Raw genomic sequence first — 17,145 nt, 5'->3', positions numbered from 1 at the left:
TGGTCATAGTTCCAAACTGTTCTCCAGAATGGTAGGACTAGTTCACAACTCCACCAACAGTGCATTAGTATATCTGTTTTTCCACATTCCATTCAAAATTTGTCATATTCCTTTTCTGTCACATGAACCTATCTGCCAGATGGTAGGTGGTACCTAAAAGTTGTTTTAATTTCCATTACTCTAAATTAAAAATGATTTAGAGCAATTTTTCATATGACTTGATCATTTTGATTTCTTTTTCTGAAAACTTCTTGTTCATATCCTTTGACCATTTATCAATTAGGGAAGTGTTCTTATTTTAATAAATTTATCTCAATTCCTTATTTTTTTTGAGAAATGAGTCCTTTACTAGAGAAACTTACTGAAAAATTTCCCTTGGGTTTCCTGCTTTCATTCTAATAAGCTGCATTGATTTTGTTTGTACAAAAACTTTTTTTTTCCATTTCATGTAATCAGAAATATTCATTTTATCTAATGTGAACTTCTCTGTTTTCCTTTTTGATCATAAAGTCTTCCCTTATCCATGGATCTAATGGGCATTTTTTCCATACTCCCATACTTTGCTTATAATATTACCCTTTATGTTTAATTATGTACCCATTTTCATCTTATGTTTGTATAAGGTATGAGATCTTGGTCTTTGGAAAGTTTCTGGAAGACTGCTTTCCAGGTTTCCCAGCGGTTTTTGTCAAATAGTGAGTTACTGCTTCCAAAGTTTGAATCCAAACATCCTAGTGTCATAAAACACTAGATTACTATGATAATTTACTTTTGTATATTGTGTCCCCTGATTTATTCCATTTATCATTCACTGCATTTCACATTCATTGCCAGATTGTTTTATTTTATTTTTAATTCATTTATTAAAACAAGCATTTCCATATCATAGTACAATAAAAATATTGCATTTGAAATTATAAATCTACTATATACAACTTGCTATTCCTTTCAAATATGCAACAAATTATCAAGTAAATTTCTGTTTTTTTCTTCTTCCTTTTACCCCATGGCTCTAGAGATGGCTACTATTAGACAAAAATAGGTGTGTGTATATAAGATTATTCTATACATACTTCTATTTATCAGTTCTTTCCCTGGATGTAGACATCTTTCTTCACATGTCTTTTATAGTTAATTTGAGTATGCACAATAATCAAAATAATGTATTTGCTCAAAGTCATTCTTAAAACAACATTGCTGTTACTGTATACAATGCAAGTCTTGCCATGTGTAGCACCAATGCAATATTCAGAGCACCTATGGTGGCCATGAATATCCTGGTACAATTCTGAATTGCAAAGTACAAACAGACTCTCCACATGGAAGACAGAACCAAAACATTTATTCAAACACCAGAGAGCCAAATCCATCATAGTAACAAAAATCTATACATAATAACAATGCAGAGAACAACACCATCCCCAAGCCTTCCCCCTGCTAGGCTTTCCACAAACCAGTTGCCTTAAACAAATCACAAGCAGACTCCCTTAAACAAAACCACCAACAGGCTCCTTTGCTCACACTAGCCAGACCAATGCTTGCCTACATCCTGCCTAGCTCTAACTGAACTGTGACCAAATTTCCTTTCAGCTCTGCTCCAGTTCCGCCTTTTCCTTTTCCACCCTTCCTACTTCATCCCTTCCTGTTTCATGTGATTTAGACTCATGTGACCCAGACAGGTCACCTGGGCCTATTAATGAATGGGAAAGATCTTCCCATTTAAATTACCATTATACCATGTTTTTTTTTTTTTCCCCCTAAAATCTTTGAGCTCATTATTTCTTATAGTAAAGTAGTATTCCATCACAATCATATACTACAGTCATTCTCCAATTGATAGGCATCCCTATAGTTTCTGGTTCACAAAGAGAGGTGCTATAAAAAATTTTAGGACATATAGGTTCTTTTCCTTTTTCCCTAATTATCTTTGGGAATAGACCAAGTAGTGGTATCATTGGGTGAAAGGGTATAGGCAGTTTAATAACTGTTTGGGCATAATTCCAGATTGCTCACCAAAATGGTTGGATAGGTTCACAATTCCACCAACGATGATTGTTTTGATGCATACTGCTTTATAAAATAGTTTGGTATTTGGTACTGCTAGGCTACCTTCCTTCATTTTTTTCCTTCTGATTCCCTTGATATTCTTCCAAATAATTTTATTTTATTATTTTCTTAGTTCTGTAAAATAATTCTTTGGTAGTTTGATTGATAGAGCACTGAAAGAAGTAAATTAATTTTGGTCAAATTGTCATTTTAATTATCTTGGTTTAGTCTATCTGTGACAAATTCATATTTCTCTAGTTGTTTAAATCTGTCATTATTTGTGTGAAAAGAAATTTTTAATTGTGTTCAGAAAGTTCTTTGTATCTTGGTAAGGTTTATATTGCCTATAGTTATTTTAAATGTAATTTCTCTTTCTATCTCTTCCTGCTGAGTTTTGTTGATAGTAGATAGAATTGCTGATGATTTATATAGGTTTATTTACATCCAACAATTTTGTTACAGTTGTTAAATGGTTTCAACTAGATTTTTTTTAGTTGATCCTCTAAAGTTCTCTAAGTATACCTTCATAACAACTGCACAGACTGATAGTTTTATTTCCTTATTGCCTATACTTACTTCTTCAATTTCCTGCTACAGCTATCTTTAATGAAATAGTATTTAATAATAATGCAGATAATTGACCTCCTTGCTTAACCCTCTGATCTTGTTGTAAGCCTTCTAGTTCATTGCTGTTACAGATAATATTTGCTGTTGAATTTAGATACAACTTATCCTTTTAAGTAAAGCTCCATTTATTCCCATTTTTAAAAATATTTTTAATAGAAATAGGTGTTTTTTTGTCAAAAACTTTTTTTGTAGCTCTATTATGTCAAGTCATATATTTTGCTATTTTTGTTTTTAATGTGGGGAATTTTGGTTATGATTCTTTATGACATTCTCTCTAGAAGGCTGGGGATAAAATCACAGCATATTGGAGCTTAAAGATATATCCTCTCTGTACCTATAAGAGAACTGAAAGTCAGAGATGAAGTGATTTGCACTATTAAGTCTAGAGCATAAAAGAGGTACAGTTGAAGTTGACAGTTAAGTCTAGGTGTGGGATACTCACCCTACCATGCTGTTTCTCTCTTCTTAAACAAAGTGAAATAAAAAAAAAAAAAACAGACCTCATGCAAAAAATGAAATCTCAGCTGAGTTTAAAAGGAAAGTAATAATTCCTAGATGTATACTGAGGAAGGAGGACATTCTAGTCATGGGAAAGTGGACAGAGAGCCAGTGTAAAGCCAAAGAATGAGATAGGAAATAGTGTCATGTGTGAGGAATAGCAAGAAGGTCTATTTTACTGACCAAAAAGCATATAATGTGTAATGAGACCAGAAGCCTAAAATGGGATCAAGGCTTAAATGATAAATAGAGAATTTTAATTATAAAGCTATGCTCCATGATGGCTTATAAAATATGAGGATCTATGTAGACATATACTTCTGGTAAATTTCTAGTCTAATTCCTCATGGCATAGAGTTGATAGGATACACCAATGAAGAGTAAATCCTTACAGGTCTTAGCAAGCTACAAAGACTTTGAATATATGTCTAGTGAGAGATTATATATCTGTCAGCCAAGGACTACTCTAGCTACATTCAGATCAACTTGTCACTGAATTGGGCACAGTAATTTTTGTTTTATTGTAGTTTTGTCTTGCCTTACTAACTAAAAAAGATTATATATCAAGCCATATGGAACTAACAGTCTGTATCAGTGAAGCAAATATTTATATCAATAAATTCATAAGTCCTTGGAAGGTGGAAATAATCTACACATACATGAACATAAAATGAGAAGACTTCATTTAAAAAGTCCTATTAGACAGAACCTTGCTGAATCAAATTGAAGTGTAGAAATTCCCGCTTACGTTGGGAAAGTGTGAATCTATGTTACTTCATGCTGAATGTTTAATATGAGTTTATATAGAAGGAAGACTCCTTCCCACTCATACAAATAAGAAGAGAAATTTTGTGTGGGAACTATTCCACTGGTGCCCAAAAGGAATATGACTAATGTGGTGCAGGCAACCAGGCCTGGCAATCCTTTCAATGATTTTTTTTTTCTCCCAGACATGGGCTTCTTTCCTACTTTTAGAAGTCCAGAAAATTCCTCCTACCAAGAAAACCCAAACCTGTGATAATTAGGAAGCAGTCTTCTCCTGTCAGGGAGTTATATGCTTGGTTGAAAAGAAATGTTGTGAAGGGACAGTATGAGGGGAAATCCTTTTTCCATCAAGCATGGGTATACACAAAGTGGAGAAATGCATTTTTAACATGCTTTAAACTGAAAACAAATAAAAGTGGACAACTCAGTGAGATTATCAGTTATCTTTTCTCCTGCCTTTTTATAAAATAGGGATAGAAAAGTCTCAACAATTCTCCATTACTGTAAAGTCACATGATATATCACTGACAAAAATAAAATTCTCTTTGTGCAGAGAAAAGCACTAGATTTAGTCAGGAGATCTGTTTTCAAATCCAAATCTACCTCTTTTAACTTGGGCAAGTCCATTAATCTTTCTGGGCTTTAGTATAGGAGAAGGTTGGATGTTATGACTGGCCTCTAAAGTGGCTTCAAGTTCTAAATTTATAATCCTATAGGATGTAGAAATCATTCCCTGTTAAAATATTTATAAAGTTCAGTCCCCTAATTCATTATTCAAAATGTCCAACTACTTAAGCTTTATCATTGGAATATAGACAACAGAAGTAATCTAGTCCAACCCTATAATTTTATGGATAAGGAAACTGAGATCCAGAGAGATTAAGTATTTTTTTCTAAAGTTGCACAGGTTGTGAAGAGCAGAGCCAGGTTTCAAATAGTGGTTTGCTGAATATAAATCTGTTTCACATTTCATAACACCACACACCTCTTCCAATTTCCCTTGTTTCATTTAAACATTACGTCTTTGTCAAAATATTACACTGTGATGCCCAAAGTTGTTATACACAGTGATATAAAAAGTGAATGGGGTTTATGAGAATAATAACAAGAAATACATTCAAGGGGAATTTCTCAAGATTGCACAACTTTTGGGGAAAAATTCTACTTTAATTTTTCAAACGTGAGTCTATTTTCTGGTACAAAAATAGGAAACCTTCAGCTTTTGATCTTAGGTATATTTTTCTCTCCCTTTTCCTATAGTATTAAAAATCACTTTCCTTTCACCTCAACCCCCATATGACTTTAAGGAGTCTTTCATGACCTGTAAAATTTTGATCTGCATTCGGGTAAGGAAAGCCATGGTCAGCATGGGAATCTGTAGCCTCTGCTGAGTTTTCATGGTGTTATGGTCCTAAAACAATATGAACAGCAGGAGTATTAAATCTTTCATTATTTCCCATTTCCCCTTGAGCATACTGACTTTGCAATAAAGAAACTGTCATTTACACTCTTCTTTATTGCAAAGCAGGTAATGACTGCAAGGAGAAAAATAAGGAACCATGTCAAACCAACCTGACTGCCAGTATGATAAATGGGTAATCATCCTGTATTTGCATCTCTCTCTCTTGTTCATGTGTAGGTACTTCATAGATTGGAAGAGTGAAGGGGACAGCTACTTTACAATAGATGAAACTGAAGGAACCATTGCTACTAATGAATTATTGGACAGAGAAAGCACTCCACAGTATAATTTCTCTATAATTGCAAGCAAAATTAGTAAGTATGGCATGGATGGAACTGATATTATTTAATGAGTGATTATTTAAATTCAGCACTCTTAAACTGGCACATTATAAGCTACTTACATTTTCTAGAGTGATATCCTTTTTCTATACAGCATGAATTCAGAGTAGCAGTGATAGTTGCTCAGGGTCATGCTTCTAACATAAAACTTATAATCTAGATGGCACTAAGTGAGGTTTTCCTTCACTGTCAGATTATCTTGAAGTGGCAAGAGATTCCAGGATGCCTGAGTCCATCACAGTGTTCTGTCTCTAGACCAGGGGACCTACAGAAAGTTTGAAGTGGAGTTTCCATATATTGCCTGGGCCAACTCCTCATCTAAGAGATCACTTAGAATGATGACATTAATTGTCAATCTTTCCCACAATGTTTGTGGCTCTTAATTTTGGCAAAAAAGTGTTTTAAGGAAATACAAATGAGCCTGGAATTATCCCCTCCAAGAATTCTGAGATTTTTGGGTGTCCAAGACTTTCCCAATTTTCTAGTGACCCTAGATTCTGGGAGTTAGCTTAACCTACACTCAAATGCTCTGTCAAAGCATAGCCTAGAGTGATTGCTATAAACATAAGCCTGCTACTATAGGAAGCCATAACCAAAGTTGGTATAAGGGGCCACTTAAAATGCAAAAATGATCCTAGGTATCCTTTAGCCATATTGATTATTGTACTGACAACTCAGTATCCAGTGGGTAAACAATGACTGACTGATTATGCATGCTTATGCTAGATTATATGCTAGGATTGAGGGATTCCCTAACAAAGACTTCCTGACATATTTAATTTTATTCTCTCTTTGATTAATTATGTGATGAAATGATATAAGATTACTGCATTAGGTCTGATTTTGTCTTTCATGTACAGGAAAGAATCAACGAGGCTGCCTTCCTTAAACACTAAACTATTTCATTTATTCATCTAAGATAAACAGGAAAGCAGGGATACAAAAGATGCACTTACCTTTCCCCATTACCAGAACAGGACAATAGTGGTGAGATACTCAAAGGAGACTTGCTCAATTTCAGGCAAGTGATGATCAGTCAGAGTCATCATCACTTTTCCCCCAATTTATCACATCTGTATTTGTTCTTAGTTAAAGCACAAAAGTTAACATCACATATCCATTTATTTGTGGAGAAGAACTGTGTGTATATATGGGTACATACATATATACACACACATATATATTTATAAAATGTTTATACACATATTTCTATAGACATAGATATATATGTGTGCGTGTATGTGTGTATGAAGTAGAGAGTTCTTAAAATCTCATTCACTCATTTCCCTGCTGTTGCTGGGTAACAAATCTACTATGAATGTGGAAAAGCCTCTTATTAGGTATGAAAAGGGTTTAAAAGTAAACATTATTTACACTGTAATAACTGTACATTTCATTGATGAAACTAGCCAATAGAGCAGGGAGCTATCATAGCAGTGAATAAATGCAAAAAGTAGTAGTGGAGTCCCAGACTTCAGAAAGAACAATATAATTGGGCCTAAGAGCACATTGCAATTTTAACTAGCATATGTTAGGGTCCTGAATCCCTCAGACCTTTCAAGGGGAATAAAAATGTTAGCATTGACTATACTACTTCAAATTAATTTTAAAAAGCAGTCATTAATCAGTGTTTCCACCATTAGATGGCAAAATAATTTCATTGGGCTGATGATAATTCCATGCCTTTCTACGTGTGAACTGCTTTTGTTTTTATGACACTAACCTTGAGAATTTCAAGATTGTTGGAACATCAAAAGTAAAATCATTATTCACTTTTCCTGTATAACTTGGTAAACAAACATTTTAACTTATTCATTTAACCACAAGAAATATTTTTGTTTTTGAAATTTAAAAAAAATCTATCTTTCCCTTAGCTTCATTTTTAGTGCTATGATATTATTGTAACTTATCTTATTTTTGGCTGTGTTTACAAGAGAAGATAAGTGATCTTGGCTGTGTAATCCAAGTAATCTGGGATGAATCATTTTCATTTTAAAGATGCAAAAAAGGAGATGGGGGGTGCAGAGCCAAGATGACAGAGTAACAGCACTGACTTGCTAGCACTCAGTAAACAAAGGAGCCAAATACCTGTAAAAATGATTCTAAACAAATCCTGGAGCTGCAGAACCTGTAGAATGTTGGAATGAAGCAAATATTCAGCCCAAATCAGCCTGGAAAGTTAACAGGAAGCATCTATTGTGCAGTGCTGGGAGGAGAATGCAGTCCCACACCTGCACAGATGGGAATTGAGCAGGCCTTGAGGGGACTGAATCTCAGACACCTCTGGTGGTTCCAGATTTCATGGCCCCAAAAGGCCAAGGACAAATTGGAAAGTCAGTGGGGAAAACCTCTGGGACATGTGTGAGAGAATAGAATGATCTGGTCCCAGCATCAGGGTGGTAGAGGGGGTGGAGGAGCCTGCTGAGAAGGAGAACGAGGAAGAGTCTGCATCAGTGGCATTGGCAGGGGCAGGCGCAGGGGCAGTGGAAAAGGACAGATTGTTTCTGGAGCTCTATGCTCACAAATTGTGGAGGGATCAAAAGGCTGACAGTACGCACCCCATCCCCACTGGAAGCAAAGAAGTACCTTGACAAAAGGTTCAGATGTCAAGTAAATAGCTGGGAAAATGAACAAAAACTGGAAAGAGAATCAGATTATAGAATCTTACTTTGGTGACAAGGAAGACCAAAGTATACAAACAGACAACAAACTCAAAGCTTCTACCTCCAAAGCCTCTAAGAAAAATATTAATTAGTCTCAAGCCATGGAAGAGCTCAAAAAGAATTTTGAAAATCAAATAAGAGAAGTAGAGCCAAAATTGGGAAGAGAAATGGGAGTGGTGCAAGAAAATCATTAAAAATGTGTCAACTGCTTGCTTAAGGAGAATTTAAAAAAATGCTGAGGAAAATAACACTCTAAAAATAAACTAACCCAAATGGCAAAAGAGATCCCAAAAGGCAATGAGGAGAAGAATGCCTTAAAAAACAGAATTGGCCAGATGGAAAAGGTATCCAAAAGCTCACTGAAGAAAACAATTCCTTAAAAATTATAATAGATGGAAGCTAATGACTTTATGAAAAATCAAGAAATTATAAAACAAAGTCAAAGGAATGAAAACAATAACAGGCAACATGAAATATCTCATTGGAATAAACAACTGATCTGGAAAATAGATCCAGAAGAGACAATTTTAAAATTATTGGATTACGTGAAAGCCATGATCAGAAAAAAGAGCCTAGATGTCGTCTTTCAAGAAATTATCAAGGAAAATTGTCCTGATACTATAGAACCAGAGGATAAAATAATCACCTCCTAAAAGAGATCCTAAAAAGAAAACTTCTAGGAATATAGTAGTCATATTCCAGAGCTTCCAGGTCAGGGAGAAAATATTGCAAGCAACCAGAAATAAATTTTTCTTGACCTACAAGAAAATTGAGGAGTTGGGGATAAGAAGAGGGAGAGGTATGATAGAAGGCAGGGCAGATTGGTGGAAATGGTAAGCAGAATGCACACTGTATGAGAGTGGGAGGAAGAGAAAGATGGGGAGAAAATTCAGAATTCAAAATTTTGTCAAAGTATCTATTGAAAACTAAAAATAAATAAATTATTAAAAAAAAAGAATAGACTTCCTTTGTTGACATCTGGTTCATCTTGTGTATGTAGGGGAGAAATAAAAGCCTTAGCAGGAATGCTATGCAAGTTTCAATGGAAGGAATTGGAGAGGAAAAGGACAGACTTGTGGATGGGAATGGGGAGAATTGATCTCTCTCCTTAAATATGTGAAAGCCTGTTGTGTAGAGGTGTGATTGGATTCCTTTTACTTGGCAGCAGAGGGCACGTGTAGTATCTGCTATAAAGTTACAGAGATGCATTTCTGTTATATGAAAATAAAAACTTAAGAACCAGAACTGTCTAACAGAGGAATGCATTGCTTTTGATAGCTAGTAAAGAGTCCCCCAATACTGCAGGTATTCAGTGGAAGTTGGATGACTATTACCAATAGTTGCAGAAAGTATTGTTAATGTGTATATTGCTCTAAATTACCTCTGAAGTTTTGCACACTGTGACAGCCTAGGAATCTATGGACAAATCTGTTTATACTCTTTGAGATGTGAAATTTCTTCCTGGGGAATCCATGCTGCTCATCCTGGAGTGAACATTGCAAAAGGCAGGAACACCATTCTTGCAAATGAAGCAATGGCTTTTGACAGACTGCATAAAGGCTTAGGGCCTAAAGAGAAAGTTTTAAGTATAATTTGTATTTTAAAAATCAATGGCATAAGCATCATGTGTGAGGGTAGCATTTTTTGCCCTCACTTGAGCAAGTGGAGGTTAGAAGTCCACTTCCATCTGTGTTTAAAAAAACAAACAAACAAAAAATCTTGCTCATGTATGGGTTAGACTACCAGGCTTCTGAGAACTCCTGAGAGTTTGTGACTTCTTATCATATCTTATTGGGTGTACATGTCAATTTTAGAGAATTGGATGATTTTCTTCAGGATGGGCCTACATAACTTTAGATTTGGAGACCTGCATGCAAATATCAGCTCTACTCAACTTACTACTTTTGTGAATTTGGGGAAGTCGCTTAACCACAGGAACTCAGTTGTATTCTCTGTAAAATGAATTATTTATACCAGAAAACTTCTGGTTCTTGCAAATAAAATACTCTAGTCCTTTGATTCTAAACACCCAGTTTCCATTTCAATTTAAGGTCTATAACATTGCTTCAGAAAGGCAAACAGTTTCTTGAATTTTCAGTAGTAGAAAGAAGAATTAACGCTGTTAAAAGAATCTGGTAAATTTGATTAATATTGAAACTCTGTCTATGGCAGCAAATTGAATTGGAGTTTATATTTGACTACCCACATATTCCATATACAATGAACACTTTCCTCTTGAAATATTTGAATAATTCAGAGGAAAATATTGCTTAGATTAACTTAGCAGAGTAATTGTGTGTACTCATTTCACTTTGCATGTGAATTCTTCAAAGTTCTCTTATAAGTTAATTTGGAACTTCAGAACCATAGTGTTATAAAATATGTTCATTTCAACACAATAAGTACTTTTAAAACATCCGCTTTATACAATGAACTATGATAGTTGGTATGAAGAGATAAAAAATGTTTTAATTTTTAGTTAACAAAAATCTGTTCTCTTTATCACCTTCCCTCAACTGAAAAAAAAAGAAAAGCTAACCTTTGTAATAAATGTGCATAGTCAAACAAATTAAGTTCCAAGATTGAACATATAAGTATTTGTATATTATATATTACTTATGTCATTTATCATATCATGTCATATCTCACATATCATATGAGGCTCAATCTGTATCCTATGTCTGTCATTTCATCACCTCTTCTTCAGGAGGTAGGTAAAATATGGATAAAGTGCTGGACCTGGAATCAGGAAAACATGAGCTCAAACCTGGTCTGAGATACCTATTAATTGTATGAACGTGGGAAAGTCACTTAACCTTAATTTGCTTCAATTTCCTAGTGTATGAAATGGGGATATTAACAGTACTTGCCTACCAAGGTTGTTTTGAGGATCAAATGAGAAGAATTTAAAATGATTGGCATAGTACTTGGAACATAGGGAGTGCTTTATGAATGTTAGCTATTATTAGTCTTCTGGAATCCTGTCTGGTCATTGTGTTGATCTGAGTTCTCAAGTTATTAAAAACTTTGTCTTTACGATGGTATTGTTGTAAACATTGTTCTCCATTATATTTGCTTCACTCCGCATCAATTCATACAAATATTACCCATTTTTTTCTGAAATCAACATACCTTCCATTATTTCTTATTGAATAGTAATGTTTAAGTTCATATACTATCATAATTTATTTTTTCCATACCCCGGTTAATAGGCCCTCCCTTAGTTTCAGGTTCTTTGCTACCACAAAAGAGGTTTTACACACACACACACACACACACACACACACACACACACACACACACATACGTGTGTCTTTTTCCTCTATGAAGAAACAGAAAGATAAAAGACAGAAGCTTCTAACTCAGCAAAGATAATGCAGCTTAAATAATCAATTAGTTTCAAAATGTATATAGATTAGCTACACGGGATACGGTAGCTAATACTTCAATACTCTGAATAATACTGGGTTTCATTCCCTTGAAGCTTAAGCATATATCAAACTTAGGAAGCATGGTACAGTGAATAGGTTACTAATTTGGGGATTAAGAAGATATTGGTTAAAATTCTGATGTTCATACTTCCTTACTGTTCTCTTAATTTAGCTGAACCTCATTTTCTTTATCTATAAAATGAGGATAGGAACACATACCTCTCAGGCTTATTGTGAGTATTATATGAAACAAAATTTAGGGCACTGTATATCACTACTATGTTGATAGAAACTGAGTTGATATGTACCCCTAAAAGAGAGGATAGACATACATTGGTGATGGATAGGAATGGGACTTATTTTGCATTGATATAGATAAAGGTACATGATGTCAGATGAGGAGACACCTCTTTTTAATGCAAGTTGGCACCTTCTCTGTAACTTCTTGTCTTAGAGAGTTGCCTAGAGCACTGAGATGTTTCAACTTTCCCAGAGTCACAGAGAAAAGATGTATCAGAGATGGGATCTTGTATCACCAAGGCAATATTCACAGCACTGGTGGCAGTGACTATGAATATTCCAGCTTAGTTCTCAATCACAAAATATAAAAGACTCTCTATATAGAATGCAGAAGAAAAACATTTATTTAAACACCAGAAAACCACATCCCAGAACCAGAAAGCAAAATCTGTCATGGTGACCAAGAAGTTAACCTTCTCACCATCAGCTATCACAACGTATCAATTTCAAGCCTCCCCTCCCTCAGCCATGGCCTTCTCATTATCAACTGTTACTATGTGGTCAGTTGGCCTGTGTCCTTTCCCCTCTGACTTGACCTTACTCACTTCTCCTGATTCTGCTCTACCCTTCCTGTTCTGCCTCATCAGCAAGCTCCTCTCACCACATGTGATTTAAGCAGATCATATGGACCTATTAATTAAATAGAAATATCTTTTCATTTTAAATTACTATTACAGATCTCGACAGTTCTCCTATATCCAGGGTTATCTCTCTATCCCCTATGGACACTACCTTTGTGATAAATAGACTATACTATCTTTTAATTCGTGCTATTGAAAATGATAGCCATGTGTTTTGTTCAGGAATGAATCATTTTTTTAATAGTTGCTGTAAGTTGGACAAGTATGCTTGTTGACACGTGTTCATGTTTATTTTTAATAGCTAAATGTTAGGGCTTCACATTATTTTCCCACTATTTAGAAACAATATATAAAGAAAAAAAATAATGGGAAATTGCAATTATAAAGGAGAAAAACACTTTTATTGGAAAAAAATTCAAATAGTTCAATGGCATATTATTGCTTGGATTATCTTCCTAATTTCATGTTGTATCTGTAGTCATAGTCAAGGTCATTGACATACTAGTAGCACTTAATCTCAACTTCTACATTTTTAATTTTTTTCTGAGTAAATCTATAGGTTGATCTGTATTGATAAAAATAATAACCAGAAAAGTCTGAAATTTGTAAGGCTAAATTGTCATGGAGAAAGAAACAAGGCAATCTGATTTCCCAAAGCAACCATATGGATGAGGATTGCTATGTATTGAATAAAATTTTTCTTTCAAGTCATTGAATTTTTAAAAAATCTGCATCAATGATGATCCATGAAATAAATATTAGTAATCCTCCTCTCTATCCTGACCATATCATTTCAATTTTATGAATGGAATGCTCATTTATTAGTTTATTACTTGAGTGCTGAATGTGATAGAAGGTTATATTTTTCATTTTCTAAGTTTATATATACCCCAATGTCACCAGGCATCAGCAAACATTTGAACTGCTCACCAGCGTTCATATAATAAAATCAATTTGAATAGTACAGATAAATGATTTTTGAAGCCTTAAAATGTCATATAAATGTTTTAGTTATTATATAATCATGAATTTTTTTATATTTCACAATTTTTAAAATATGAAATCAATGCACAAAAATTAGATAAAGCATTTGCTAGATACTTTTAATTTGTGATTTAATTTTTGGGTATGATCTGTTCAATGGTATGGAAATCAACTCTTTTGTACTTCCTAGTCCTATAAGATTTTCAGATATGACTTTCCATAAATCCTTCATATAAATGATCTGCACCCTATGTTGTATACCTTCTTCTGCTTCTCTTAATATCTCCAACATAGTGTCAAACTCAAGTTTTCCTTGTTTTATTTCTCATTTTTGATACATGACTACTCCATCCCATCTGGTTACACATGTTCTTGATAATTTATTTGGAAGAATCAATGAATCAGAGAGTCTTAGACTTAGGAGATGCTACAAAGTCACTTAGTTCAACTATAACCTGAACAAGAAATCTTTCAACACTATGCCCAATAATGTGATCATCCAGCCTTTGCATGAATATTTCCAGTGGATTGAATATATTCTTACAACTCACTACTATTAGTAGGAGAATATGACTTGGGGAGGATCTTGAAATATTTTATTCATGTACTTGTTTAATATATAAGTATCTGTAATTATATTACTGAATGGTAAGTGAATGGTAAAACAGAAGCTCTTTTGGCATTTAGTACTGGAGTGCCCCCATGCATTTATGCAAGTAATGATCAATTATAATGATATGTGGAAGTCTTAAATATATTTGATCAGAAATGTAGCATTTACTAAGCAACTACTATATGCCATACACTGTGCTAAGTACTAAGGATACAGGGAAAATGCCGAAAGAGTTTCTGTTTTACCATTTACTTACCATTCAGTAATATAATTACAGATACTTATATATTAAACAAGTACATGAATAAAATATTTCAAGAGCCTCCCCAAGTCATATTCTCTTACCAATAGTAGGGGAGGGTGCGGACACTCTCAGGAACGAATGTGGCAGAGAAGCACATGAATGAATGAAATGTTGAGTTACCCAAATTTTGGGAGTAACTCAATTGTAGACTGCAGACCACAATGTCAGTAATCCATTCAGGGACATTTGCATCACATGAAGGTGCTTCTTTGTTGCTCCTTATTATGCTAATGTTAGACAAATCCTCTTTTCTTTCATACTTACACTGACATAATATTCTTTCAAATTATAGTCATCTTTTAAGTGATGTTGAAAGTGTTACCTTTTTTTTTGAAAAACAGTTTCCTTTTGGCTAGTGTGAACTATAAAACCAAGGCCAGATCAACCAGCTGTTTGTTTACAAGATGTTGTGTTGTGTGCTTATCTCCAATCTTCCATAACTTTCATTGACTTAAATTATACTTTTCTGGTACTCGAAGATTCACCTTTCACTTAAAAGGTAACAGCTCACCAAATTTCTCCTAAGAAATCGTCAGTTTCTTTAAAGAAAAGTAACTCAGTTTCCAACTAATTATATGCTTTTTTTTATTTAAAAAATATTCTTTAGGCTTAAAGGAACTATATGCAAATGAAGTGAAATACCACATTGCCCTACATCTCTGTTTTCAAATTAGTTTTCTATCTCATTTTGTAACTGAAAGAATTTTTCTTCATAATCACATTTTTCTAGTTTTTAATTAATGTTGTCTCTGTCCCCTTTAAACCACCAAACTGTTCACATACAAAAATGCAGCATTCTACATCCTTGACAAAGTGATTTTAACTTTAATAATTAAACTACAATTCATTTTTCTATTTCAGATTGCTGATATCCCATGTATTTTTTCTCATACACACATTTAAAGTTTCTATTAAATGGAACTTTTTTTGGAATTTCTTCCAGGGACAATACATAACTACACCAAAAGGTTTTTCTTCCTTTCTCAATGCCAAAAAGCTCCAAAATGAAAATATCCTTAAAGGAACAGTACCATTTGATTGTCTTTATCTAATTCATTGATAAAAACTTTAAATAGCATTGAACTGAAGACTGTGGAAGACTTAACACTGCAGATATCCTTCTAACTTCACATTGAACCATTAATGATTACTTATTGGAACAGGAACCAGTTCTTTGGAATGATTACTAGCTCCCCAAATTATGTATCTGTACAATTTTCTATTCCATAATTCTCCATTTAGCCACAAAGAATATTTTGAGACGTGTTGTCAAAAGTTTTATAAATCTCTAGGTGATCTACATTATTCTCCTTACCTTTTCAGTCCCATTTACCATTCTAGTAACCATGTCAAAAATGAAATAAGGACAATCTGGGATGATTTGTTCCCACTAAAGTCACGCTGGCATTGTGTGGTCACTACTTCCTTTTGTATGTGTTCATGAGACACTTATTTTAATTTCTCACATTTAAGTTATTCTTGTTAATTCACTGGAACCTCCGAGCTTCCTTCCCATGTTTCTTTTCTTTTTTTTTCTTTTTTCCATTTTCCATTTTGATAGTTTTGAGATCATGGTACTGAATGATTCATACCTCCAGAGAATCAGGAGGAACATATTGATGTTAAGCACTGTACTATTTTCTAAACTTAATCCAGTTTGATCTTTTGCTTAACTCTGGATCTAACTAATTATATATCAAGGTTATTGCTATCTCCCTGTCTTTACCCTACCCCACTGTTTCTTTGTTAGTGTCTCTGAGAAGGAGAACATACTCTTGCTAAGGAAACACCTTGTCATGGACATTTGATCCTATCTATTCTCTTTGCTAGCATAATTGACACCACTATCATTCTGTCTACTCTGTCTCTCTGCCTCTGTCTCTCTCTCTCTCTCTCTCTCTCTCTCTCTCTCTCTCTCTCTCTCTCTCTCTCTCTCTCACCTCTCCCCACTTACTCCTTTCCTGCAAAAATGCCACTGTCTACCCTATCCTTAAAAAAAAAAAAACTAGCTTATTTTTCCATTCCTATTGTTGTCCAATATATCTCCTGACCTCCTCAACTAAAATCCTTGCTCATATTTCACTTCTATTTCCTCTCTTCTCGTTCCCTTCTAACTCTCCTGTAATCTTTTAACCTAATCAATCAACTAAAACTGGCCCCTCCAAAGTTATCAATGATATTTAATTGTCAAATATAATGAAAGCCCCTTTCTCATTTCTCGTACTTCTACTACTTCTCTGTAGCCTTTAAACAGTATTGATCATTCTTTCCTACTAGATATTCTCTTCTGTCTAGATTTTCGTGACATTGTTCTCTCCTAATACTCTTTCTTTCTCCAATCACTCTTTCCCAGTGTCCTTTGCTGGATCAACATCCAGATCATGTCTAATAACCATGAGTTGCCTGCCCTGCCAAATGGTATGCCCTAGACCATCTTTATTCCTTTCTTCTGTTTCACTTTGTGATCTCATCAGTTCTCATATATTCAATTACAATCTCTCTATGTAGAATTCTGAGGTTTACAATTACA

The 17,145-nt window shown here is 34.3% G+C and overlaps 1 protein-coding gene across 1 annotated transcript in view; it reads left to right on the top strand.

Annotated features, from left to right (window-relative positions):
* Positions 1-17,145, top strand: part of CDH12 (cadherin 12) — a 686,747-nt gene that overhangs the window by 636,358 nt on the left and 33,244 nt on the right. Inside the window, exon 8 of the mRNA XM_072605471.1 lies at positions 5,576-5,712. Within this exon, the coding sequence (XP_072461572.1) occupies positions 5,576-5,712 (137 nt within the window). The remainder of the gene's footprint in view (positions 1-5,575; positions 5,713-17,145) is intronic.

This window comes from Notamacropus eugenii, chromosome 4 (assembly GCF_028372415.1).
Source record: "Notamacropus eugenii isolate mMacEug1 chromosome 4, mMacEug1.pri_v2, whole genome shotgun sequence".
In the NCBI taxonomy this organism is placed as follows: domain Eukaryota; kingdom Metazoa; phylum Chordata; class Mammalia; order Diprotodontia; family Macropodidae; genus Notamacropus; species Notamacropus eugenii.
The sequence above is the reverse complement of the archived record's forward strand: the minus strand, read 5'-3'. Positions and strand labels throughout refer to the sequence as shown.